At 46.4% G+C, this 26,953-nt stretch overlaps 1 protein-coding gene across 2 annotated transcripts in view; it reads left to right on the forward strand.

The window, feature by feature from the left end:
* The window catches only part of IPO4 (importin 4), a 359,020-nt gene that overhangs the window by 8,563 nt on the left and 323,504 nt on the right, over nt 1–26,953 (forward strand). For both annotated transcript variants that reach the window (XM_077248938.1, XM_077248939.1), the window contains exons 4-5: nt 2,838–2,879; nt 15,727–15,856. In XM_077248938.1, the coding sequence (XP_077105053.1) occupies nt 2,838–2,879; nt 15,727–15,856 (172 nt within the window). The remainder of the gene's footprint in view (nt 1–2,837; nt 2,880–15,726; nt 15,857–26,953) is intronic.

The following is a 26,953-nucleotide window of genomic DNA, read 5'->3' on the forward strand; positions in this document are numbered from 1 at the left end:
ATGTAGTTATTAATATAGCGTATATACTCGAGTATAAGCCAATCCGAGTATAAGCCGACCCCCCTAATTTTGCAACAAAAAACTGGGAAAACTTATTGACTCAAGTATAAGCCTAGGGTGGAAAATGCAGCAGCTATCGGTAAATGTCAAAAATAAAAATAGATACCAATAAAAGTAAAATTAATTGAGACATCAGTAGGTTGTGTTTTTGAATATCCATATTGAATCAGGAGCCCCATATAATGCTCCATACTGTTCATTATGGCCCCATAAGATGCTCCATACACAATAGGCCCCATATAATGCTCCATTCAGTTAATTATGGCCCCATAAGATGCTCCATACAAAATAGGCCCCATATAATGCTCCATACAGTTCATTATGGCCCCATAAGATGCTCCATATACAAATATGCCCCATGTAATGCTCCATGCAGTTCTTTATGGCCCCATAAGATGCCCCATATAATGCTCCATTCAGTTCTTTATGGCCCCATATAATGTTCCATGCAGTTCTTTATGGCTCCATAAATGCCCCATATAATGCTCCATGCAATTCTTTATGGCCCCATAGATGCTCCATATAATGCTCCATGCAGTTCTTTATGGCCCCATAGATGCCCCATATAATGCTCCATGCAGTTATGGCCCCATAGATGCCCCATATAATGCTCCATGCAGTTATGGCCCCATAGATGCCCCATATAATGATCCATGCAGTTCTTTATGGCCCAATATAATGCTCCATGCAGTTCTTTATGGCCCCATAGATGCCCCATATAATGCTCCATGCAGTTATGGCCCCATATAATGCTCCATGCAGTTATGGCCCCATAGATGCCCCATATAATGCTCCATGCAGTTCTTTATGGCCCCATAGATGCTCCATATAATGCTCCATGCAGTTATGGCCCCATAGATGCTCCATATAATGCTCCATGCAGTTCTTTATGGCCCCATAGATGCCCCATATAATGCCCCGTATAATGCTCCATGCAGTTATGGACCCATAAATGCCCCATATAATGCTCCATGCAGTTCTTTATGGCCCCATACAATGCTCCATGCAGTTATGGCCCCATAGATGCCCCATATAATGCTCCATGCAGTTATGGCCCCATATAATGCTCCATGCAGTTCTTTATGGCCCCATAGACAATCCATATAGCATTGTGCCACATGTAATGCTGCTGCTGCACTAAAAAAAAAAAAAAATGACATACTCACCTGTCGTTGCTGCCCGCTGCTCCTCAGTGTCCAGTCTCTCCGCACTGACTGTTCAGGCAGAGGGCGGCGCGCACACTAATACGTCATCGCGCCCTCTGACCTGAACAGTCACTGCAGAGGGCGCGGAAGACAAGGCGGCGGTGGAACTCGGAAAGGTGAATATGACATACTCACCTGCTCCCGGCGCTCCTGGCGCGGTCCCTGCATGTCCCACGTCTCCGGGAGCGGCAGCTTCTTCCTGTAGTGAGCGGTCACATGGTACCGCTCATTACAGTAATGAATATGCGGCTCCACCCCTATGGGAGTGGAGTCCATATTCATAACTTTCATGAGCGGTACCAGTGACCGCTGAACAGGGGAAGAAGCTGCCGTGCCCGAAGACCGTGGGACATGCAGGCACCGCGCCAGGAGCGCTGGGAGCAGGTGAGTATTTGACAGGCGTCGCTCCCCCTCACCCGCTGACCCTCCCGCCTTCCATGACTCGAGTATAATCCGAGAGGTGCACTTTCAGCCCATTTTTTTGGGCTGAAAATCTCGGCTTATACTTGAGTATATACGGTAAGTGAGCTCTGTATAACCCTGCCACCACCACTGATTGACAGCTTTCTATGTATACTGTGCATATGCAGGAAGCTGACAATCGGTGGTGGGATTATACACAGCTCGGCATTCAAAAAACTTCTACATGCAGCCCATTAAGTGAAAGATTGCTGGAATCCAGGTCTCTGTTTCCACATACCTTATGATGTTCTCAGATGGGGTAGCAAAAATCTGTTTACTGATTCCCTTCGAAGTGTCAGCTGGAATGCCTACTCTGCACCAGCTAGAGTCACCATGTCTAGCCAGGGTTTCCTGTTGCAGGATTTGTCTGAGGTATTTCAAAGTGATAGCCATCCTGTTCCTGCCAAAAGATGATTGGATATTGCAGTGCATCATAGGACCTGTGAGTTTCTGCCACCCATTGCAAACCATTGTTCCTTTTCTGAAGCACAATGTCAGGGCTGTGAAACTCATTACCCACAATCAAAATAGCTACCTCATGAAATGTGGGGGCATTGAAATGCCGCTGATGCTCACCTTGTGGTGTTCTGTCAGCTCTGATTACAACTTTGTAATGATCACTTGGCATGCATTCAAGTGCAGTCTTGAAAAGTTGAACATATGGATTGTTTAAGTGAAGGAACTGCTGCAAAATAGTGACAATATCAAGGCGAGTGTTTTGAATTAAAGAGCATCTCTGCTGAGCCTCTACTTCTACATTACCCATGAAGTAGAGTTGAAGAAATTGAGGTTCTATTCCTTGTAATGGAAGCAGTGAGCCAAATGAGCTCATTCTATCTATATCTATCTATCTATCTATCTATCTATCTATCTATCTATCTATCTATCTATCTATCTATCTATCTATCTATATCTCATCTCTGTAAGTACAGTAGTCGCTGTTCCTGGCAGTACAGCATTTTGCATGTATGCTAATAATGATGGTTTCTCTTATTAGAACATTGGTATTACTAATAAAGCAGGAACATGCCTGTGCTGCTTTAAAAAATAGTCTTGTGTATTTTCTGTCTCTTAAGGTATTGTAAAATGGCTGTTTGTCTCTTTCTTCAGTGTGAAGACCCTCTTGCTTGAAACCATTTCAAAAGAATCAGAGTAAGTGAAAAAAAAATATTGGTGGTAGGCTGCATTCACGCATTCACACATTCAGTATTTGTAAGCCAAAACCAGGAGTGGGTAAAATTGCAGAAGTGGTGACATGTTTCTATTATACATTTCCTCTTGATTGCACCACTCTTGATTTTGGCTTACAAATACTGAATGTATGAACATGACCTTAATCTGTTAAAAAAAAAAAAAAAAAAGAAAGAAGATCTGTTACTACATACAGATGTTTTATTTTGGGATGAAAGGCAGGTAGTGTTTTAGAAATGGAACAGTGCACAAAGAGCCATGTGAATTGTTAAAAAACCAAAGGGACCAAAGACTCTTCTATTTCCGTGATCTGTGAGGTGCAGCGGTCAGACCCCCACCAATCACATATAGGTACAATTTTGTATAAATATTACCGGATTACTTGTGCACTCACAGCCCTTACCACTTTTTTCTTCTATCATTCAAAAACACTTCCAGTTCATAGAGTAAACCGCAACGAGTAACTTTTTTCCAACATTTAGGTTACAGCCTTCAATATTGTCCAATGCTGTAATAATGTACCGGATACATTTTTTTAAGATCTGAAATCTCCCAGCTTTTCTTGTATAGAAGCGTGTTCTTGTAATTTGCTTTTTTTTTTTTTTTGGGAAATGTTGTTACGTCACCGCTGCGCTCTGCTCTCACTGTACGGCACTCAGAGCAGGAAGCAGACGGCAAGGGACCTGACGGACATCAGAAGGCGAGTATGTACTGTTTGTTATTTTTTACATTTACGCTGGTAACCACGGTAAACATCGGGTTACTAAGCGCGGCCCTGCGCTTAGTAACCCGATGTTTACCATGGTTACCCGGGTGCTGCAGGGGGACTTCGGCATCGTTGAAGACAGTTTCAACGATGCCGAAGTCGTTCCCCTGATCATTGGTCGCTGGAGAGAGCTGTCTGTGTGACAGCTCCCCAGCGACCACACAACGACTTACCAACGATCACGGCCAGGTCATATCGCTGGTCGTGATCGTTGGTAAATCGCTATGTGAGACGGGGCCTTTAGAGAAATGCCGGTCAACCATTTGATGTTTGTTTGGGGGCTCCCAGATCAACTGTTGGAGGAGGGGTGGTGGGTTGGGTGAAGGAACTAAAGAAGAATAGTCTGGTTGGATTTCAACATCCCATCCTTTTGCTGTTCTGTGGATAAGGCACTGCCAGAGATGTTTAAAAACCGTTTACTCCCACCTCCTCATTGACCACACTTGAATGTATAAGGCTATGTGCACACGTTGTGGATTTGTTGCGGATCCGCGGCTTTTTCTGAGCGGAATTGCACCAAATCCGCAAAGGATTGCTCAAGCAAGGTTAATCATTGGGAATCCAGAATTGGTGTGCACATGCTGCTGAAAATTCCATCCTGTTCGCAGCGTTTTATTTTCTGCAGCATGTCAATTCTTTTTGTGGATCTGCAGCTTTTCTGCACACATTGACTTAGGCTAGGTTCACATCGTGTTAGGTGCCATCCATTTAACGGATCCGTTAGTAAGCGGCACTAGGGCAATGTAACGGATCTTTTAACACACCTGTTGCCATCCATTATCGTAACGCATCCTAACGCATGTCAAAATTGGCATGCGTTAGCGATGATGCATTACGAACGCCATCTACCGCATTTCCCCTATGCCTCATCCGGGGGACACAGGACCATGGGTGTTATGCTGCTGCCACTAGGAGGACACTAATACAGAAAGAATTGCTCCTCCCCTGCAGTATACACCCTCCTGCTGGCTCCAAGTGAACCAGTTCTTGTTTAGTGTCTGTAGGATGCACTTGGGTCTGCTTTCGGACCCCACCGTTTTTTTTAAATTTTTATTCTATTTTTCCCTTAACGGAGCGAATGGGGCGACGGATCCTTTCTAGGTTCCAATCTCCCCCGAACCGTCAACAGGCAAGAACGTGGAGCGTCCCTCCCCATACCCTTTCCTGCACCGTTGGATGCCAGCCCTGAGCTCACTTTACGGGCGACGGTTCCTTCACGTTCCGATCTCCCCACTCCATAGCAGGCGACCACATGGAGTAGCCCTCTATTTACCTCTCCTGGAGTCAGGTGCATAGCCGGACATGATGTTTATGGCGTCCGTGCAGCTCCCCACTGCATCACCACTGTTATAGCGGATAATGGAAGGCAGCAGAAGCTCTCCACCCCCTCCCTGACTATGGCGACGGTGGATTGAGCACCGGCCCACCGCATCTGCCATGAGTACACCTGCGGGGCCGAGGCACTGGGGGGTCCTGGTCCCTGGGATAAGGGAGGTCCGCAGATACCTTAAAGCCCAGGTCCGTGGGTCACGTCGGTCTGCACAAATATCGGTCGCGGTGCTGCAGGCCGCAACCGCAAGCTTAAAATTTAGCCCCCGGCTTTTCTCTCTTCCAGGCCGGAACGTTGGCTCCGCCCACCGGCAGTTACCGCCACCCACTCTCTCTGGCGCTTCTCGTTCTGCGAGAAGCGCCTTCTCTTCCTGATCTCGGCGGCCATCTTTGGACACCCACAGGGCTGCAGCGCTGCTCCAGTGTTTTGAATCACAGCTTCAGGGATTAGCGATTTCTGTGAACACATTGCGGACCTCCCCCGGGGACTCAAGACACAGGACCTGGGTAAGCTGCGGAAACATAGCTTAACCCTTCCCCTGCTAGTAAGCGCTCTCCTCAAGGCTACACTATGTCGCAATCAAAGCTTAACAAAAAGTCTGGGAAAACCCACACTGTGTTTTTTTGCTGCTTTTACCTCTTGTAAGGTATCTCTACCCTGGGGTCACAATACTGCGTTATGCTCAGCTTGTGAACCGGTGACTGCTCAGGAACCACCTGTTACTGATACCGAACCCAGTGAGCCTAGTCCCCCTGAGTGGGCTACCTCCCTTACCCGGTCTATGGCATCCCTGGCCAAAGCGTTACTCGTTCCGAGACCCTTCCTCTAACCAGGGCACTCTTACGGACAACGCTTCCGATGATCAGAACCCCTTGTACACTAGGGGTCGTACCTTACCTAGGAGCTCTCGCTCTTCCAGGAAAAAGACTCATGCCTTGTCCCCAGACCATCACCGGGAATCAGGTTCTGAGATTTCCATTTCTCGCTCCCCCTCTTTTGGGGCTAGTAGAGAACCTGTCTCAGAGGACGATTCTGACGCGTTCCTAGATCAGGAATTTCAACACGATCAGGAGACTCTCGACTCTCTCATTGTCAGTAAACAAGGCCCTGAAACTAGATAAGGAACTTTATCTAAAACGGATCATGATATACACAAGAAAGTGATACCGTGCTTAGGGATTAAATGCTAGGTGGTGCTGGGCTGCATGTGACCAGTGATTGAGCACCGCAAGGATAGAAGCAATCACAGAAACAATCTGCTTGCTTCTATCCTTACGGTGCTCAATCACTGGTCACATGCAGCCCAGCACCACCTAGCATTTAACCCCTAAGCGCGGTATCACTTTCTTGTGTATATCATTATCCTTATCTACATACAGGATAGGCACAGATCCTGTTTCAGATTCCAGCAGCTAGGGGTTATTTATATCCTCTACCCCCTCCTGAGTCAGGCACTTAAGGTACCGTTCCACTAAACGACTTACCAACGATCACGACCAGCGATACTACCTGGCCGTGATCGTTGGTAAGTCGTTGTGTGGTCGCTGGGGAGCTGTCACACAGACAGCTCTCTCCAGCGACCAACGATCAGGGGAACGACTTCGGCATCATTGAAACTGTCTTCAACGAATCCGAAGTCCCCCTGCAGCACCCGGGTAACCAGGGTAAACATTGGGTTACTAAGTGCAGGGCCGCGCTTAGTAACCCGATATTTACCCTGGTTATCATTGTAAAAGTAAAAAAAAACCAAAACACTACATACTCACATTCTGATGTCTGTCACGTCCCCCGCCGGCGTCCACAGGGTTAAAACTGCTTTCGGCAAGAGCGCTGCTAATATGCACGCGCTGCTGCCGAGAGCTTCCCTGCACTGAATGTGTCAGCGCCGGCAGTAACAGCGGTGACGTCACCGCTGTGCTCTGCTTTACGGCCGGCGCTGACAGTCAGTGCAGGGAAGCTCTCGGCAGCAGCGCGTGCATTAGCATCGCTCCTGCCGAAAGCATTTTTAACCCTGTGGACGCCGGGGGACGTGACAGACATCAGAATGTGAGTATGTACTGTTTTTTTTTTTTAACTTTTACAATGGTAACCAGGGTAAATATCGGCGGCCCTGCGCTTAGTAACCCGATATTTACCCTGGTTACAAGTGAACACATCCCTGGATCGGCGTCACACACGCCGATCCAGCGATGACAGCGGGTGATCAGCGACCAAAAAAAGGTCCTGATCATTCCCATCGACCAACGATCTCCCAGCAGGGGCCTGATCGTTGGTCGCTGTCACACATAACGAGATCGTTAGCAGGATCGTTGCTACGTCACCAAAAGCGTGACGTTGCAACGATATCGTTTAACATTATCGTTATGTGTGACTTAGCCTTTATCCACATTGAGGCGAGCGCCAGTGTGTTTTATCTTTTTTATTTAAAACGGATCATGCTGTGTCCTTTAAGAGGACCAAGCGGGCTCACAGAGTGTTCGCCAATCATCCCGAATTTAAGGAAATCTTTGATTCTCATAGGATCCGTCCAGATAGACGCTTCACAGGGCAAAAGCCCATTGAGTCAAAATATCCCTTTGCTCCTGATCTAAGAAAGGATTGGTCACAGTCTCCTCGGTAGATCCTCCAGTATCGCGCCTAGCTACTAAATCTATTTTATCCTCTTCAGAGGGCGCCTCGATTAAAAACCCCACCGATCGTCGGATCGACAATATGGGTCTTTCAGCTATTGAAGGCCCAGCAGCCGCACTCTTTCCATCTTTTGCCACTACGTGGGTGGCTAAGGCTATAACCCATTGGGCTGAGGTCTTTTCTTCAGCTGTTCTGGATACCAATCTCCCCCCCCCCCCCCCCCCGAGGTAGCAGACCTTGCTACTCAGATAGCCAGAGCTGGGGATTTTCTAGTGACCGTGTCTCTGGATGCCGCTGACTGCGCTTCTCAAGCAGCAGCAAACGCCATCACCATTCGGAGGTCATTATGGCTCAGGGACTGGCGTGCGGATTCTGCTTCCAAAAAGTCATTGCCTTCTTTACCATATCAGAGCGGTCGCCTTCTTGGCGACAAAAACTCGATCAATTAATTTCCAACGCCACTGGAGGGAAGAGTAAATTTCTCCCACAACAGAGGCCCTTTCGGAACCAGCAACAGCAGGCTCGGTCCCGATTTTTTAATTTTTTTTTTTCGTTGCAACTCTAATTGGTCCTCTACTTCCACATCTTCCAGACCCAGCTGGGCACATCGTAGGGATAGAGGTCCCCAAACCTCTTACAAACCTTCCCCTTCATGGAGAGGCAGGCCTAGGCAGTCGGGATCCAGGGGGTCCAGACCGGGCAGATCTCCCACACAATGACTCCCTGTGGTATCCGGAGGACACCCTCAAAGTAGGCGGCCGCCTGCTTTCCTTCAGCGACGCATGGCTCTCGGTCGTTCACGACGAACGGGTCCGCGACCTAGTGCCCTCCGGATACAAGATAGAATTCTCCTCTCTTCCACAGGGCAAAGGCATCAGAGCTCTTCCAAGCCATAAGCTCTCTAAAAGAAGACGGGGTTATTATCCCAGTCCCTCAAAGCGAAAGGTTTCAAGGTTTTTATTCAAACCTGTTCATTGTTCCAAAGAAGGACGGTACATTGCGGCCCATACTGGACCTAAAACTGCTGAACAAGTTCGTCAGGGTACGATGGTTCCGAATGGAATCGCTTCGTTCTGTCATCGCCTCCATGGAAAAAGGCGAGTTCCTGGCGTCTATAGACATCCAGGACGTGTACCTCCACATTCCAATTTTCCCTTCTCACCAAAGGCCCCTCTTTCCGCGCCTGCAAGGAGGCTGTGAACATCACAATAGATTCTCTTTCTCGCCTGGGTTGGAAGATAAACTTCAAAAAATCTTCCCCAGTACTGGCTCAGTGATTTTCCTTTCTAGGAATGATACTGGACTCGTCCCAGAGTTGGGTGCTTCTTTCCCCGGAAAAGATCTCAGCCTTACAGCGGGAAGCTCAGAAGCTCTCTCAACCTCGCACTCTCTCTGCTCTTCAGTATGAGAGTCCTTGGCAGGATGGTAGCAGCCATGGAGGTGGTTCCATTTGCCCAATTACACCTCCTTCCCTTACAGCATGCCCTCCTGGTTGTTTGGGACAGGAACCTGTTCTCCCTCGACCGTCGGCTCTTTCTTCCCCAGCGAGTCAGACAGTCTCTCAGGTGGTGGACATTGAAGTCCTCCCTCAATCAAGGAAGTCTTTTCTTCCAGTACATTGGCTAGTTGTGACAACAGATGCCAGTCTTCTACGCTGGGGAGCGGTGTTCCTACATCACACTGCGCAGGGCCGCTGGTCACTTCAGGAATCACGCCTTCCGATCAACATCTTAGAAATTCGGGCAATCAGGTTAGCTCTTCTCCAATTCCATCCCTTCCTGGCGGGTCGTCCCATCAGGATTCAGTCCGACAATGCCACTGCAGTGGCATGCATCAACCGACAGGGGGGAACCCGCAGCTTGGTAGCCATGAGCGAGGTAGGCTACATTCTCCGTTGGGCCGAGGAAAAACGCTCATTGATTTCTGCGGTTCACATCCCGGGAGTGGACAGTTGGGAGGCAGACTTCTTCAGTCGTCAATGCCTCAACTCCAGGGAGTGGTCTCACCATCCAGAGATCTTCCACCAGATTTGCTGCCGTTGAGGAACTCCGGACGTGGACCTGATGGCATCACGGCTAAATTCCAAAGTTCCCGACTTCATAGCTCGGTCCCACGATCCAGCAGCCATGGGGGCAGATGCACTCGTACTCCTGTGGCATCATTTTTGCCTTCCATACATATTTCTCCTGCTCTCCTCACTGCCGAGAGTCATCAAGAAGATCAGAGCGGAGGGAGTACCAGTAATCCTGATTGCGCAAGATTGGCCGCGCCGGGCTTGGTACGCGGAACTAGTTCAACTAGTCGCCGATGTTCCCTGGCGATTACCGAATCGCGCAGACCTGCTATCACAGGGCCCCATTTACCACCAGAACTCCGTGGCCCTGTGTTTGACAGCATTGGCGTTGAGTCCTGGGTTCTAACCCAGGCAGGTTTCTCTCCGGAAGTCATCTCTACCATGATCAGTGTTAGAAAGCCTACGTCCATGCGCATTTATCATAGCACTTGGAAAACCTTCTTTTCCTGGTGCAACGACCGGGGACGTTCTCTTGAATTTTCCATTTCTTCCATCCTTGAATTTTTACAAACGGGTCTGGACTTAGGTCTCGCCCTTAGTTCTCTCAAGGGGCAGATTTCAGCCCTGTCCGTTCTGTTCCAACGCAGGATTGCCAACAGATTCCAAGTGAAGACGTTTATTCAGGTAGTCTCCCATAGGGTGCCGCCCTATAAGATGCCGTTGGAACCATGGGACCTTAATCTGGTCCTCGGAGTCTTGCAAGAAGCTCCTTTCGAACCGCTACAGGAGGTTTCCCTGTCCTTTCTTTCATGGAAGGTTGCCTTCCTGGTTGCGGTCACGTCCATTAGACGAGTCGCAGAGCAGGCGGCTTTGTTTTGTCAAGTTCCGTTCCTGAATTTTCATCAGGATAAGGTGGTTTTGAGAAAATCCCCTTTCTTTTTGCCAAAAGTTGTCTCATCCTTCCATCTCAATCAAGAGATTGTCTTACCGTTACTCTGTCCGGCACCAGTACATCGCATCGAGAAGGCCCTCCACACACTGGATTTAGTGAGAGCTCTCAAGAGATACGTCTCGCGGACGGCGTCTTTCCGCAAGTCAGATGTCCTGTTTGTGCTCCCGGAAGGGCCAAGGAAGGGGTTTCCCGCTTCCAAGGCAACAATAGCCAAATTGATTCGTTCAGCTATTCAAGAGTCCTACAGAGTCAGAGGTCATCCTGTCCCAGCAGGGATTAAGGCTCATTCTACTCGATCAGTGGGTGTGTCTTGGGCCATCTGGCACCAAGCTTCGGCAGCAAATGTTTGCAGAGCTTCGACCTGGTCCAGTCTGCATACGTTTACAAAACATTACCATATTCATTCTCAGGCCTCGGCAGATGCGACCGTCGGCAGACAAATTTTGCAGGCGGCTGTGCCGCATCTGTAACCTGTAGGTACAAGGAGCAATTACAGTTGATCATTCCCCACCCAGGGACTGCTTTAGGACGTCCCATGGTCCTGTGTCCCCCAATGAGGCATTGGAGAAACAGGGATTTTTGTGTACTTACCGTAAAATCCTTTTCTCCGAGCCAATCATTGGGGGACACAGCACCCACCCTGTTAGCCTAACGGCTTTGGGTTTCTGTGTTGGTTTGGTTTTGACATAGTTCATCCTGGTTAAATGTTAAGCTCCTACTGCTTTGTTACCGAACAGGTTCACTTGGAGCCAGCAGGAGGGTGTATACTGCAGGGGAGGAGCTATTCTTTCTGTATTACTTAGTGTCCTCCTAGTGGCAGCAGCATAACACCCATGGTCCTGTGTCCCCCAATGATTGGCTCGGAGAAAAGGATTTTATGGTGAGTACACAAAAATCCCTGTTTTCGGGTATGTTAGGTTTAACGCAATTTAGAGCAATTACAGTTGATCATTCCCCACCCAGGGACTGCTTTAGGACGTCCCATGGTCCTGTGTCCCCCAATGAGGCATTGGAGAAACAGGGATTTTTGTGTACTTACCGTAAAATCCTTTTCTCCGAGCCAATCATTGGGGGACACAGCACCCGCCCTGTTAGCCTAACGGCTTTGGGTTTCTGTGTTGGTTTGGTTTTGACATAGTTCATCCTGGTTAAATGTTAAGCTCCTACTGCTTTGTTACCGAACAGGTTCACTTGGAGCCAGCAGGAGGGTGTATACTGCAGGGGAGGAGCTATTCTTTCTGTATTACTTAGTGTCCTCCTAGTGGCAGCAGCATAACACCCATGGTCCTGTGTCCCCCAATGATTGGCTCGGAGAAAAGGATTTTATGGTGAGTACACAATAATCCCTGTTTTCGGGTATGTTAGGTTTAACGCACAGCGAACGGATGCATTCGCTGTGCATAGACATCTATTACTAACGCATACCAACGCAATGCTACCATATGTTAGCGCAATCGTAGAAAAAAGGTGAATTTGGGTGTCAGCGTTAGCGCATCCGTTTAACGGATACGTTAAACGGATGGCACTAAGGTGATTTGAACCGCTTGAGTCAGTCAAATATGCAGGCAAACCACAGGTGTAAAAAGGTTTGCGGATTTGCTGTGGATTTGCGTGCCAAAAACGCTGCAGAAAGAAAAGAGAAATAGTGTGTGGGCGGAGAATATATGCGTGTCTGTGTGTGTACCCAGGCGTCGTCTGATGGGACTACTACTCCCATCCGGCTATGTCTGCTGTCACATATAACAGTGACATCATGAGCCAATGATGGGAGAGTAGTCCCATCATCCGGCACCTGTGTTCAATTGTAAAAAAAATAAAAACATTTACATATTCACATACACTTACTCCCCGACACCCGCGTCTCCTTCAAGCAATCAAAAATAATAAACCAACATATACTCCCAGTCCACCGTAATCCATTTAATGAGTGTCCCACAATGATCTCACGTGTAGAACAGTCACATCGGGAGATGTGACCTCTCTACCCGGCCTCTGGCGATACACTGACAGGAGGTAATTACACTGTATCACTGAGTTGCTGCGAGAATTTACTGGAGTTCATCAGCTGATCAGCTCCGGTGCTCTCACTTGCGGTACCACTGCGTGAGAAAATTCTCATGCCGCGGTGCCGTAAGTGAGAGCACTGGAGCTGATGAACTCTGGTGAACTCACGGCAGCGCAGTGATACACTGCAGGAGCGATTACCTCCTGTCAGTGTATTGTCGGAGGCCAGGTAGAGTGGTCACATCGCCCAATGTGACTATTCTACACGTGAGATCGTCGTGGGACACTCGGTAATGGACTACGTTGGACAGGGAGTATTATATGTTGGTTTTTTTTTTTTTTTGTTGTTGCAGGAGACGAGGGCGTCGGAGATTAGGCATTTAGTAAGTATGGTAAATTGAGATTCAATAAAGGAGTCTGTGTGATTATTTCAAATAAAGGACTTTATTCTGGCTGTGTCTTTATTTACCATGTAGCTATAGGGTTAGTAATGGATAGGTGCCTTATAGATGACTCTCCATTACTAACCTGTGGGCTTGATGTCACCTGACAATACAAAGGTGATATCAACCCCACAAATATGAACCCCACTTGCCACTGCTACAGGGCAAGTGGGAAGAGCAAGGCTAAGTGCCAGAATCGGCGCTTCTATAAGGTGCGCCATTTCTGGGACGGCTGAGAGCTGATATTTGTAGCCTGGGTGAGTGCCAATTTCCAGCCCCTTCCCAGGCTATTAATATCAGCCCGCAGCTGTCTGCCTAGCCTTTGCTGGTTCAATTTTATAGGGGGATCCCATATCAATTTTTTTCTGGGTTTCCTCTGTAAACTAGCCAGTAAAGGCTAAGCAAACAGCTGTGAGCTGATAATAATAGCCTGGGATCCTTTATGGCTATTGGCTCCTTCCCAGAATATTAACATCTGCCGTCAGCCATTGGCTTTCCCTCTGCTGGTTATTAAAATTATGCAGGAGCCCATGCAATTTTGTTTTTTACATTTTTTTGAAAAATTAACAGATATTGCATTTCATTCAGATTTCGTAGGTGCTTTTTTGTTACAGCATATGTAGGTTAATTATGTGGGGGTATGTTCCCACGGTCAGTAAACGGTGCGAGTTGGACTCTGCATACATCCGCAGCGGCCAGATGTTACAGCATAGTGGATGGGATTTCAAGAAATCCCATCTCCACTATGCGTGCACGGACCCCTCTGGCTTCCCTGCAGAGACAGACATGTGGTGCATCTCTCCAGACCGCAGCATGTTTATTTATCTTGCGGAGACGCTCAGTCTCCGCAAGATAAATATCGCCAGTCCAATGTACTGGGACGCGGTGATTCTGCACGGTTCATTGAACAAATGGAGAATCACCTGCGTTCAAAAGCCGGCACCGCTTTGGATGGAGTGGATATGTGCTGCGTCCAAAGCGCTGACAATTACTGACCGTGGGGACATACCCTTAATGATCCTACATAGGCTGGTGTGTGTATGTGTGTCTCTTTAATATTAATGAGGGTATCTGGCTGAAGAGGATGAACAAGGAAATTACATCACAATTCTTTTTTTTTCTTTCTTTTTTTTAGTAATATATCTTTATTTACCTCTATGGATTTACAAAAACGCATGAAAATCCACATAAAAACTTAATGAATTCTCAACTGCGTTTTCTGCCAAGAGAGGCAGAAACCGTGCAGAATTTTACACAAGCAAATGTGCAACATGCGCACATAGCCTAAAGGTGAACACACACTTAAAGGGCCACTGTCACCGCCCTCCAGCCGTTATAAACTAAAAGAGCCACCTTGTGCAGCAGTAATGCTGCATTCTAACAAGGTGGCTCTTTTAGTTTTTGGTTCAAGTATTCCCAAAATAAAGCGCTTTGAAACTTAGCCAAAATACCTGTCTTTAGCCTGGGAGGCGGGTCCTCACTCCCCAGCTTGAACCGCTACTCTGCCGTCACTCCAATCTTCAGTGGCTTTCGGCGCCACCCCCTCCGCGCTTTTTTCTCTGCGCTGTGTTTAAGCTCTGGCCGTGTGACGTCCCAGCCAGGCTTGCAGACTGCGCCTGTGCGGGCATTGCGGCCACCCACCTTGGGAATCCCCGCCCCCCAGTGTGTTCTGCATTATGCACAGTGCGGGGCTAGGATTCCTGGGCATGCGCACTGCGTGTGTCAGCCTGTCACCCAGGTCCCCCGCCTTACAGCGTCTGTATACTGTATTCAGCTGATCGTGCCTCCTCATACAGTATACAGTACAGTACAGTATACAGACGCTGTAAGGCGGGGGACCTGGGTGACAGGCTGACACACGCAGTGCGCATGCCCAGGAATCCTAGCCCCGCACTGTGCATAATGCATAACACACTACGGGGCTGGGATTCCCAAGGTGGGTGGCTGCAATGCCCGCACAGGCGCAGTCTGCAAGCCTGGCTGGGACGTCACACGGCCAGAGCTTAAGCACAGCGCAGGCGCCGGTTTTGAAGAGAAAAAAGCGTGGAGGGGGTGGCGCCGAAAGCCCCTGAAGCTTTGAGTGACGGCAGAGTAGCGGTTGAAGCTGGGGAGTGAGGTCCCGCCTCCCTGGCTAAAGACAGGTATTTTGGCTAAGTTTCAAAGCGCTTTATTTTGGGAATACTTGGACCAAAAACTAAAAGAGCCGCCTTGTTAGAATGCAGCATTACTGCTGCACAAGGTGGCTCTTTTAGTTTATAACGGCTGGAGGGCGGTGACAGTGGCCCTTAAAAAAATTTTTTTTTTTTCTTGCCCATTCTTTGCCATTGTTTAAAGAAAATCTTAGTAATTTGTATACAAATATCCCCCCGGCCCCCTCTTCCCAAAAAAATAAAACTGCTTTGGATTAAGACATCACAATTTGTCTTTTTACAAATATGTTGGTATTGAGTAGTAAGATTTTTTCATTGTCCTGTGTAATGCACAGAAATATGTAATCTGTTCGCTTGTTGTTGTCTTGTAATGATGTATAGCTATTGCTATCCTGAGTTGTTATTGCTTTCTTTACAGGAAGTAGGATGCATTATAATCGAGGATAAATTTAGGGTTGGGATTAAAATGTATCAAATTGCCTTTTTTTTTCCATAACTTACCGTATTCATGGATTTAGGCACAAAGTTCGCTATGCAATCGCCCAGCTCTCTGCCGTTATCTTGAGAAATGAGAAGTTGGAGCGTTGGCCACAGTTCATCCAGTTTGTGCTGCAGGCATCTCGCAGTAACATACCAGAGCAGAGACAGGTATGGATTTAAACACTTTTTGGTATTGCACTGTGATTTCTCTTGCATGATATATTTCTTTAAATATTTGCTACACCCTTGGCCACCTAATAGGCACGGATAACTATTTCCTAGTGAGGAAGTAAAACATGTAAAAACTGCATTTATTTACAGTTACCACTTGCTATTCTTGAAGGGGTATTTCCATCTCTAAAATCCTATCTCAATATGTAGTAGGTATAATAATATAAAAATAAAAATACATCCAATTAGAAATGTATAGTTTTTCTGATTCGCTATGTCTTTCTCCATGTGCAGGACCTTAGGTATCCATGGTTACGACCACTAGCAACTAGCTAACTAACTATCAATAGATCAGTGATCAGTAGATCTACATTTGCAATCAGAGATATTTGCTAATATTATTACTACTACATCCATTACATATTGGGAAAGGATCTTGGTTATGGGAATACCCATTTAACCACTTAATGACCGCCAATACACCTTTTAAACTCCTTCCCGAACTATGACGCAGCGTATGCGTCATGAAAGTCGGTGCCAGTCCGACCTGTGACGCTGCGTATGCGTCATGGTGAGATCGTGTTCCTGCGGGTCGGGTGAAAGGGTTAACTGAAATTTCACCCGACCCGCAGGAACAGGGGTGCTTGTATTTGAGCCCAGGGGGAGGTGGCTTTGCCCCCCCCCCCTCCATGGCTATGATCTCTTTGGTGACCACTTTGTCACCACCCCCCAGATCTGATTGGAGCTAGCATCCATGTGACGCTATCTCTTCACTCAGATGTGGAGGGGCAGAGTAAACCATGGCTGCCTCGCTGTCCAGCTTCATGCCTTCCGTGGAAGCTGATCAGCGAGTTGCCTGCTTGCTGCCCTGCCACATACTCTCCACGATCGCCGCCGCCAGGCACTCCCCTCACCTATTGCTCCCTTCCCCCTGTCCCGGTGATCACCCCCTTATCACCCCCACCCCCCGCTACTGCTGGCTCCATCTGCTGCTGCATCTCCTCAGCCCCCCCGCGCCTGACAGCCCCCCGGTGATCGCCCCCTGCCCCCCTGGTTGCCCCCCTGCACCCCTGATCTCCCCCCTGCCCCGCTGATCTTCCCCCAGTCTCCCCCCTGCCCCGCTGATCTTCCCCCCCCTGCCCCAGCTTTGCCATTAGGGTTAGAGTTGGGCTAAAGTTAGGGTTGGGGCTAAAATTAGGGTTGGGGCTAAAGTTAGGGTTGGGATTAGGGTTAGGCGTGTGTTAGGGTTTGGTTTGTGGTTATGGTTGGGATTAGGGTTAGGGGTGTGTTGGGGTTATGGTTGGAGTTAGAATTGGGGGTTTCCACTGTTTAGGCACATCAGGGGCTCTCCAAACGTGACATGACGCCCGCGGACCATTCGATCAAAGTCTGCATTCCAAAACGTCACTACTTCTCTTCCGAGCACTGACTTGTGCCCAAACAGTGGTTCCCCCCACATATGGGGTACCAGCGTACTCGGGACAAACTGGTCAACAACTTTTGGGGTCCGATTTCTCCTGTTACCCTTGTGAAAATAAAAAATTGCGGGCTGAAAAAAAATCATTTTTTAAGAAAAAGATTTTTTATTTTCACGGCTTTGTGTTATAAACTTCTGTGAAGCACTGGGGGGTAAAGAGTGCTCACCACACATCTAGATAAGTTCGATGGGGGCCTAGTTTCCATAATGGGGTCACTTGTGGGGGGTTTCCACTGTTTAGGCACATCAGGGGCTCTGCAAATTTAACATGACACCCGCAGACCATTCCATCAGTCTTCATTTCAAAACGTCACTACTTCCCTTCCAAGCCCTGGCATGTGCCCAAACAGTGGTTCCCCCCACATATGGGGTACCAGCGTACTCGGGACAAACTGGTCAACAACTTTTGGGGTCCGATTTCTCCTGTTACCCTTGTGAAAATAAAAAATTGCGGGCTGAAAAAAATCATTTTTTAAGAAAAAGATTTTTTTTCACGGCTTTGTGTTATAAACTTCTGTGAAGCACTGGGGGGTAAAGAGTGCTCACCACACATCTAGATAAGTTCGATGGGGGCCTAGTTTCCATAATGGGGTCACTTGTGGGGGGTTTCCACTGTTTAGGCACATCAGGGGCTCTGCAAATTTAACATGACACCCGCAGACCATTCCATCAGTCTTCATTTCAAAACGTCACTACTTCCCTTCCAAGCCCTGGCATGTGCCCAAACAGTGGTTCCCCACCACATATGGGGTACCAGCGTACTCAGGATAAACTGGGCAACAACTTTTGGGGTCCAATTTCTCCTGCTAACCTTTTGAAAATAAAAAAATAATTTTTGAGGGAAAAAAAATATTTTTTATTTTCACGGCTCTGCGTTCTAAACTTCTGTGAAGCACTTGGGTGTAAAAAGTGCTCACCACACATCTAGATAAGTTCCTTGGGGGGGGGGGGTCTGGTTTCCAAAATGGGGTCACTTGTGGGGAAGCTCCAATGTTTAGGCACACAGGGGCTCTCCGAACGCGACATGGTGTCCGCTAACGATTGGAGCTAATTTTCCATTCAAAAAGTCAAATGGCGCTTCCCTTCCAAGATCTGCTGTGCCCCCAAACAGTGGTTTACCCCCACATATGAGTTATCGGTGTACTCAGGAGAAATTGCCCAACAAATTACAAGTTTTAGGATCCATTTTATCCTGTTGCCCATGTGGAAATGAAAAAAAATTGAGGCTAAAAGAATTTTTGTGAAAAAATAAATAAATACTTTTTCGACATGGTGTCCGCTAACGATTGGAGCTAATTTTTCATTCAAAAAGTCAAAACGGAGCTCCTTCCCTTCCGAGCCCTGCCGTGTGCCCAAACAGTGGTTCCCCCCCACATATGGGATTTCAGCGTACTCCGCACAAATTAGACAACAACTTTTGGGGTCCACTTTTTCCTTTTACCCTTGGGGAAAAAAAAAAAATTGTTGCTAAAAGATCATTTTTGTGACTAAAAAGTTAAATGTTCATTCTTTCCTTCCATGTTGCTTCTGCTGCTGTGAAACTTCTTGAATGTGGTTTTGAGGACCTTGAGGGGTGCAGTTTTTAGAATGGTGTAACTTTTGGGTATTTTCAGTCATATAGACCCCTCAAACTGACTTCAAATGTGAGGTGGTCCCTAAAAAATGGTTTTGTAAATTTTGTTGTAAAAATGAGAACTCGTTGGTCAACTTTTAACCCTTATAACTTCCTAACAAAAAAAAAAATGTTGTTTCCAAAATTGTGCTGATGTAAAGTAGACATGTAGGAAATGCTATTTATTAATTATTTTGTGTCACATAACTCTCTGGTTTAACAGAATAAAAATTCAGAATTTGAAAATTGCTAAATTTTCAAAATTTTCACCAAATTTCCAATTTTTTCACAAATAAACGCAAAAATTATCGACCTAAATTTACCACTAACATGAAGCACAATATGTCACGAAAAACAATCTCAGAATCGCTAGATTCGTTCCTGAGTTATTACCTCATAAAGGGACACTATTAAGGTCAAAATAGGCTTGGTCATGAAGGGGTTAATGGCAGCAGTAAAGGGTATTTATTCCTCAGCGCCGCTTTTTAATGCGCTGAGAAATAAGGTTATAGCGCCCCCCTAGCGTCAGAAATTCTCGGTGGTCATAGAGCATGTTTCGGGTCGGTTTTTACCAACCCCAGTGTTGCGATCACCGTTATTCACAGAGTGATGGCGACCGAAAAAGAAAGTAAGTAAGATCTCCTATTTTTCGCTTCTGATATGATCTAGCACTTCAGAAGAGAGAGAAATGGGGTCCCCCGAGACTCCCCACCCCATATCTCTGGTGTCCTTGAACCCTCCTGCATCCCCTCACCGTCAGCGTCTTCTTCCGGAAGAAAATGGCGGGTGCATGCGCAGTGCGCCCGCCGAAATCTGCCGGCTGGCAACCAGCAACAATAGGACATTTTTCCTATTGGTTCATTTTGATCACTGTGATGACGCTGTGGTTAGGGTTGGAGCTAGAGTTAGGGTTGGAGTTAGAATTTGTGGGGTTCCACTGTTTAGGTATATCAGGGGCGTCTCCAAATGAGACATGGTACCCACCATTGTTTCCAGTTTTGCGTTCAAAAAGTCAAACAGTGCTTCCTCCCTTCTGAGCCCTGCCATGCGCCCAAGCAGTGGCTTTTCCCCCACGTACAGGGTATCGTCGTACTCAGGAGAAATTGCACAACAAATTTTGTTGTCCATTTTCTCCCGATACCCTTGTGAAAAAAAAAAAATAAATTGGTTCCAAAGTAATTTTTTTGTGAAAAAGTAAAATGTTCATTTTTTCCTTCCACAGTGCTTTAGTTCACGTGAAGCACCTGAAGGGTTAATAAACTTCTTGAATGTGGTTTTGCGCACCTTGAGGGGTGCAGTTTTTACAATGGTGTAAGTGTAAGCACAACACCCACTTGTGAGCTTCGGACCCTCATACCATCTTAATGCAGTCTGTTTCTGACAGTTTGAGCAGACACATGGATGTTAGTCGCTTGCTAGAGGTTATTTTGTAGGGCTCTGGCACTACGCCTTCTGTTCCTAATTTCACAAAGGAGTGGGTAGTGGTCCTGCTGCTGAGTGGGCACCTATGGCACCAACTACGACTCCTGGTGTACTGGCCTGTCTCCTGGTATCTGCTCCATGCTCTGGACAATGTGCTGAAAGACACAGCTACCCTTTTGCCACAGCTTACATTGATGTGCCATCCTGGATGAGCTGCACTACCTGAGCAGCTTCTGTGGGTTGTAGACAGCACCTATTGCTACTGCACAGTACGTCTAGGGGTGAGAGCAATGACAAAATGCAAAACTGACTAAAAAAGATGAGAACAGGGAAATGGTCTGTGGTCACCACCTGAAAAACCAGTTCTTTATAGGGGTTGTCTTGCTAATTGCCAATCACTTCTACCTGTTGTCTGTTCCATTTGCACAACAGCTGGAGAAATTGATTTAGTGTTGCTTCATAACTGGACATGTTGATTTCATAGAAGTGTGATGGACTTGGAGTTACATTGTGTTATTTGTGTTCCCTTTATTTTTTTGAGCAGTGTAGTTAGGTCAAGAAATATTTGGGCAGTGACCGAATCTGTGATTTGGCCTCTGCGTGTCTCTTTATTTAAAATGAAACAACTGTGATGCAATTAAAGTGTAGACTTTCAGGTTTAATTAAAGGGGTTGGACAAAAATATCCTGTAAAACATTTGGGAAGTGCAACTATTTTTTTTTTTTTTTAAGAAAACCTCTTCATTTCAGGGGCTTAGAACTAGTTAGACAGTTAGCCTGAAATAAACTGTCGATTTTAGTACTTTGTAGAGAATCCTTTGCAGAGAGTGACTACCTGGAGTCGCATGGATGTCAACAAACGCTGAGTTTCCTTCTTTGTGGATCATTGTCAATTTGTGCGGTGAAGCGCCGTCCAATAAACCTTGCTGCATTTTGATGTATATCAGCAGAAAATATAGCCCGGCACACTTCAGCATTAATCCAGCTACTTTTGTCTTCAGTCACATCATTAAAGGGAATCTGTCACCCCCCCCCCCCCCCCCAGGCGTTTGTAACTAAAAGAGCCACCTTGTGCAGCACTAATGCTGCATTCTGACAAGGTGGCTCTTTTAGCTCTTGTTCCTGCCACTGCTGAAAGAATCGTTTATCAAATTTGTCCCTCATGCCTTGAAATCGTCCGGGGAGCAGGTCTTTCCCCCCTAACACAGATGTACCACAGCCGTCACTCAGGGCCTCTGCGCGCCGGGCGCCGCCTTCTCTTCCTTCATTAGCGTCCCCGGCGCTGTAAGTTTTTTTTCGGGCATGCGTAGTTGCGCTGCCCTTCAAACTTACAGGCAGCTTCTAGTCTCCTATTAAAGCATGCCAAAAGTAAAAAAAAAAAAAAAAAAAAAAAGATTTTAAAAATATAAAAAAAATAATATAAAAGTTCAATCCCAACCCCATTTATATGGCAAGAAATCCCACTTATTAAACCGGACAGGGCACACATGTGAAGTGAAAACCATTCCCGGTGACTACCTCTTGAAGCTCATCAAGAGAATGCCAAGAGTGTGCAAAGCAGTCATCAAAGCAAAAGGTGGCTACTTTGAAGAACCTTGAATATAAGACCTAATTTCAGTTGTTTCACACTTTTTTGTTAAGTATATAATTCCACATGTGTTAATTCATAGTTTTGATGCCCTCAGTGTGAATTTACGATTTTCATAGTCATGAAAATACAGAAAAATGTTTAAATGAGGTGTGTCCAAACTTTTGGTCTGTACCGTATGTGTGTGTGTGTGTGTGTGTGTGTGTGTATATATATATATATATATATATATATATATATATATATATATATATATATATATATATATATATATATATATATATATATATATATATATATATATATATATATATATATATATATATACCGGTAGAGATGTGTGTGTGTCCAAAAGACTGAATGGCAGACCATTCGGAATAGAAAACTGAAAGGAAACCACAGGACATAGAAGACATGTTTGGTATCTATGAACTCGTAATGACCTGGAGAATCATAATGGCAGGTCAGTTTTATCATTTAGTGAACCTAGTAAAAAAGCCAAATAAAAAACATGTGTGGGATTGCACTTTTGTTTGCAATTTCACCGCACTTGGAATTTGGTGCCCGTTTTCTAGTACACGGCATGGTAAAAACAATGGGGTCGTTCAAAAGTACAACTCGTCCCGCAAAAAATATCCCTCACAGGGCCATATTGACGGAACAATAAATAAGTTATGGCTCTGGGAAGAAGATGAGCGAAGAACTAAAACACAAAACCGAAAAAAGTTCTGGGGATTAAAAATTGCTTCATGGCGGTATTAGATCTGAAAGATGCTTGCTACCATTTGCCTATACAGGCAAAACATCAGGAGTTCCTCAGTTGCAGTAGTCCTGGGGGCTACAGTTAGACACTTCCAGTTCAGAGCTCTCCCGTTTGGTCTCGCTATTGCCCCTCGGGTCTTAACCAAGGTGGTCGCAGAGATCATGGCCCATCTATTAGAAAAAGATGTCTTAACTGTCCACTCTCTGTATGATTTTCTAATAGTTGGACGGTTGGACTGGCTGTTAAACCTTAGGCAGTCACATTTAGAGTCCCTATGGGTACAGGAATTCCTGGGGCTTTTGCTGGACTCTGAGGTACATGAGTGTCTGCTACCTGACATTAAAATATAGGGCTTTCAAGTCCAGATGTTGAGAGCCTTGAAGAGTCCCTCCATGTCCCTTCGAAGTGCGATGTCCCTTCTAGGTTCACGGACGTCCTCTATTCCAGAAGTCCTGTGGGCCCAATCCCATACTAGAGCCTTGCAGTGGGATGTTTTGCTTAATGACTTTCTTTGGGGGATACCTAGAAGGAAAGATATCTCTATTCCTGTCGTCAGTGTAAATGCTTTCTTGGTGGCTGGATATTGCTACTTTGTCCAGGGAGATTCTCTGAGTGATTTATATATTCCTGGTGGTCACCACGTACGCAAAAAAAGGGTTGGGGGGCCTACTTTGGCGATACTGGGAATTTTGAGTTGGAAGGAGATAGCTGGTTCATCTAACCTAGAGGAGTTAAGTTGAGTCAGCAATAAGAAGGCTTCTTATGTTCCAGCAGGGTCATCATGTCAGGATCCTCTCCGACAATCGGGTGACAGTGGCCTACGTCAACCACCAAGGGGAGACGCTATCCATACCTTAAATGGAAGTGGCGGATCACGTATTCCGTTTAGCAGAAACACATCTCCTGTCATTAACAGCTCTTCACATAGGAGGGAGAGAAAAACATCAATGTGCACTTTCTAAACCTCAGTCAGCTCAGGCAGGGAGAGTGGGAACTAAACCATGTAATCTTCGACCAGATTGTACAAATGTGGGGTCATCAGGATATACCTCTTTGCCACCGGGAGGAACAGGAAAGTGGAGCAGTTCTGTTCTCACAACCCCAGAGAAGGTCCACAGGGGAGTCTTCCTTGTTCGATGGAATTTCAGCCTGGCATATGCCTTCCCTTCAATAGCCCTGATTCCATTGGTAATAAGAAAGATCAGAGAGGACAAGGAAAGGCAAGGTTTATCTTAATCGCCACCTTTTGGCCCAGAAGGCCGTGGTTTTCTTGGCTGAAGACTTATGTCGATCACCGATCCATGGGTACTTCCGGAGCTTCCAGATCTCCTCTTAGGGGCCAGTCTTCCATCCTCGAGTATCCAGCCTCCATCTGACGGCATGGCATTTGATAAGGCGCTATTGATAGAGGTTTTTCTTCCAATCTGGTAGCCACTTTACTTCAGAGTAGGAAAGTTTCCACGACCAGAATATATGCCAGAACATGGAGGAAATTCCCGTATCAAAAATTTAGGGGGAGACCACAGTAGGTCGGGTTCTGGCGTTCCTGCAAAAGGGCCTTGATCTGGGCTTATCTACTAGCACCCTCAAGGTCCAGGCAACAGCTCTGTAGGCCCTGTTTAGTTGTGATCTGGCAGGGAATTAATAGGTATCTGGCTTTATCAAGGCATCATCTAGATCCATGCCCATCCTTAAAGGAAAGAGAGTACCGTGGGACTTTAAACCTAGTTTTGACAGCCATGACAATCATCTTTTGGGCCCATCAAGCTAGCCCCAATAAAGGTTCCTTCCCTTAAGACTGCCCTTCTTGTTGCTTTAACATCTGCCTGAAAAGTCAATGATATTCAGGCACTTTCCAGAGTTCCACCATACTCAGTTTATGGAAGACAGTTCTCTTAAAACCAGATGCATCCTACCTACCAACGATAGCTTCTAGGTTTTATAGGATATAGGAGATAGTTCTTCCCTCCTTCTATGCTGACCCAAATAATCAGAAAGAAGAGAAACTCCATACGCTGGTTGTTAGGAGGTGTCTATTATAATACTTGTCTGCCTGTCATTCCAGAGATCCAGGAAAAGACTTTAAAGCTTCAAAATGCACATTAGCTAGGTCGTTCAGGGAGGTCATTTCCTTAGCTTAGACATCAAGTGGTAGGGTAGTGCCACCTCACTCCACACGGGCTGTGGCAGCCTCCTGGGCAGAGAGATCGGAGGTCTCGATCAAACAGATATGTTAGGCAGCTACATGGTCGTCTTCCACTTTCTATAAGCACTATAGACTGGATATAGATTCCTCTTCCGACCCTTCTTTTGGAAGAAGGATGCTTTAGGCTGTGGTCTCTCCCTGATTTCTTACCTCACCTTAATTCTCTTGTGGTGCTGTCTTGGGGCATCAAATAAAGTCTTTTACTTACCTGGAACAGGATTTTTCGGAGCCAATGACAGCACCCTTACATTCCCTCCCTTCACGTGTGGGTGAGCACTTCTTTCACTAATATAAAGCCACATTTAAAATTTGATGGATGTTCGGATTAGGTTGTATTTTTCCAATTAACAATGGGAAGTTCTCTCGTGCTCCTGTAATTCAACTGATGCGGGGGAGAGGTTCCCGCCTTTTATGTCTGTAGGTTTTCTGTCCTTGAAGGGCGGATCCCCCCTCTCTCCTAGTGCTGTCATGGGCTCCGAAAAATCTCTTTACTGGTAAGTAACAAAGACTTTTCCAAAACTGGGCTGGCTTCTTTAGATATTTTTTTTGCAAAGTCTAAGCTGGCCTTTCTATTTTTAAGGCTGATTAATGGTTTGCTACCCTCTATATTTGCTCTCATTAAGTCTTTTCTTTATGGTAGAGATAGGCTTCTTTCACACTTGCGTCGTGTGATGTCCGTCGCAATGCCTCGTTTTGGGGAAAAAACGGATCCTGCCAATGTGCCCGCAGGATGCGTTTTTTTGCCCATAGACTTGTATTGCCGACGGATTGCGACGTATGGCCATACGTCACGTCCGTCGTGCACTGGATGCGCCGTGTTTTGGCGGACTGTCGGCACGAGAAAACGTTCAAGGGAACGTTTTTTCGTACGTCGTGTCTGCCATTTCCTACCGCGCATGCGCGGCCGGAACTTCGCCCCCTCCTCCCCGGACTTTAGAATGGGCAGTGGTTGGGTTGAAAAACTGCATCCGCTGCCCACGTCGTGCCAAATTTTCACAACTTACGTCGCGCCGACCCTTAGCGACGGACCCGTATCGACGCAAGTGTGAAAGAAGCCTTATAGTTAAACACCTACTACCTAGAGAGTGTTCTACACTTGGTTGGATGTTGTGAAGGGTTTTTTCTTCATCATGGAAAGGATTCTATGATCATCCACCACTGTTCTCTTCCACGGGCGTCCTCATGTTTTGAGTTCCCAAGCTTATCAGTGTGATTTTTTTTTTTTTGAGAAAATTCCAAACTGTTGATTAGGCCACGTCCAAGTATTTTTGCTGTATTTCTAATTTCTTTTTTTTTCAGCCTAATAATGGTCTATTTCTCTTCTATTGAGAGCTCCTTTGTCTGTACATTGTGGGTTCACAGCAACCGTTTTTAAAGAGAGGTAGCTGCATATTAAAGAGCTGTAATTCCTAAACCCTTAGTGCAATTAGGATTGGAATACCCTCAAATTAAGGCCATGTTCACACGTTCAGCATTTGGTCAGTATTTTCTATCAGTATTTGTAAGCGAAAACAAGGAGTGGGTGGAAAATGCAGAAGTGGTGCATGTGTTTCTATGATACTTTTCCTGATTGTTACACTCCTCATTTTGGCTTACAAACACTGATGTGAAATACTGAACTTGTGAATGCGGTATAAAGCTGAGAGTCTGCACTTTAACCCCATAATGACCGCCGATACTCATTAAACCTGCGGACGTTAAAGGGCGTTATTCCCTCATTGCTGTTTTTAAAACGATGTTCAGGAATAAGGCTGTAGAGCCCCTTAGAATTGGAAAATCTCTGGGGTTGCTGAGACCCTGGAGAATGTGATCAGGGCCGGGTTCACCGATCACGTGATGGCTGTTATTCAGTGAATATCGATCACAAAAATAAAACTGCCTGCTTGCACAATGATTTCTCTCTCTTCTGACATGATATATATGTCACATGAGAGAGAAATAATGTCCCCTTAACCCCCCCCCCTCAGTACGTAAGCCATCCCTCGGTCCCTCCTGCTCCATCCCTCGGCCCTACGTGTCATCTTCCT

Source organism: Ranitomeya variabilis, chromosome 1 (assembly GCF_051348905.1).
Source record: "Ranitomeya variabilis isolate aRanVar5 chromosome 1, aRanVar5.hap1, whole genome shotgun sequence".
Lineage (NCBI taxonomy): Eukaryota > Metazoa > Chordata > Amphibia > Anura > Dendrobatidae > Ranitomeya > Ranitomeya variabilis.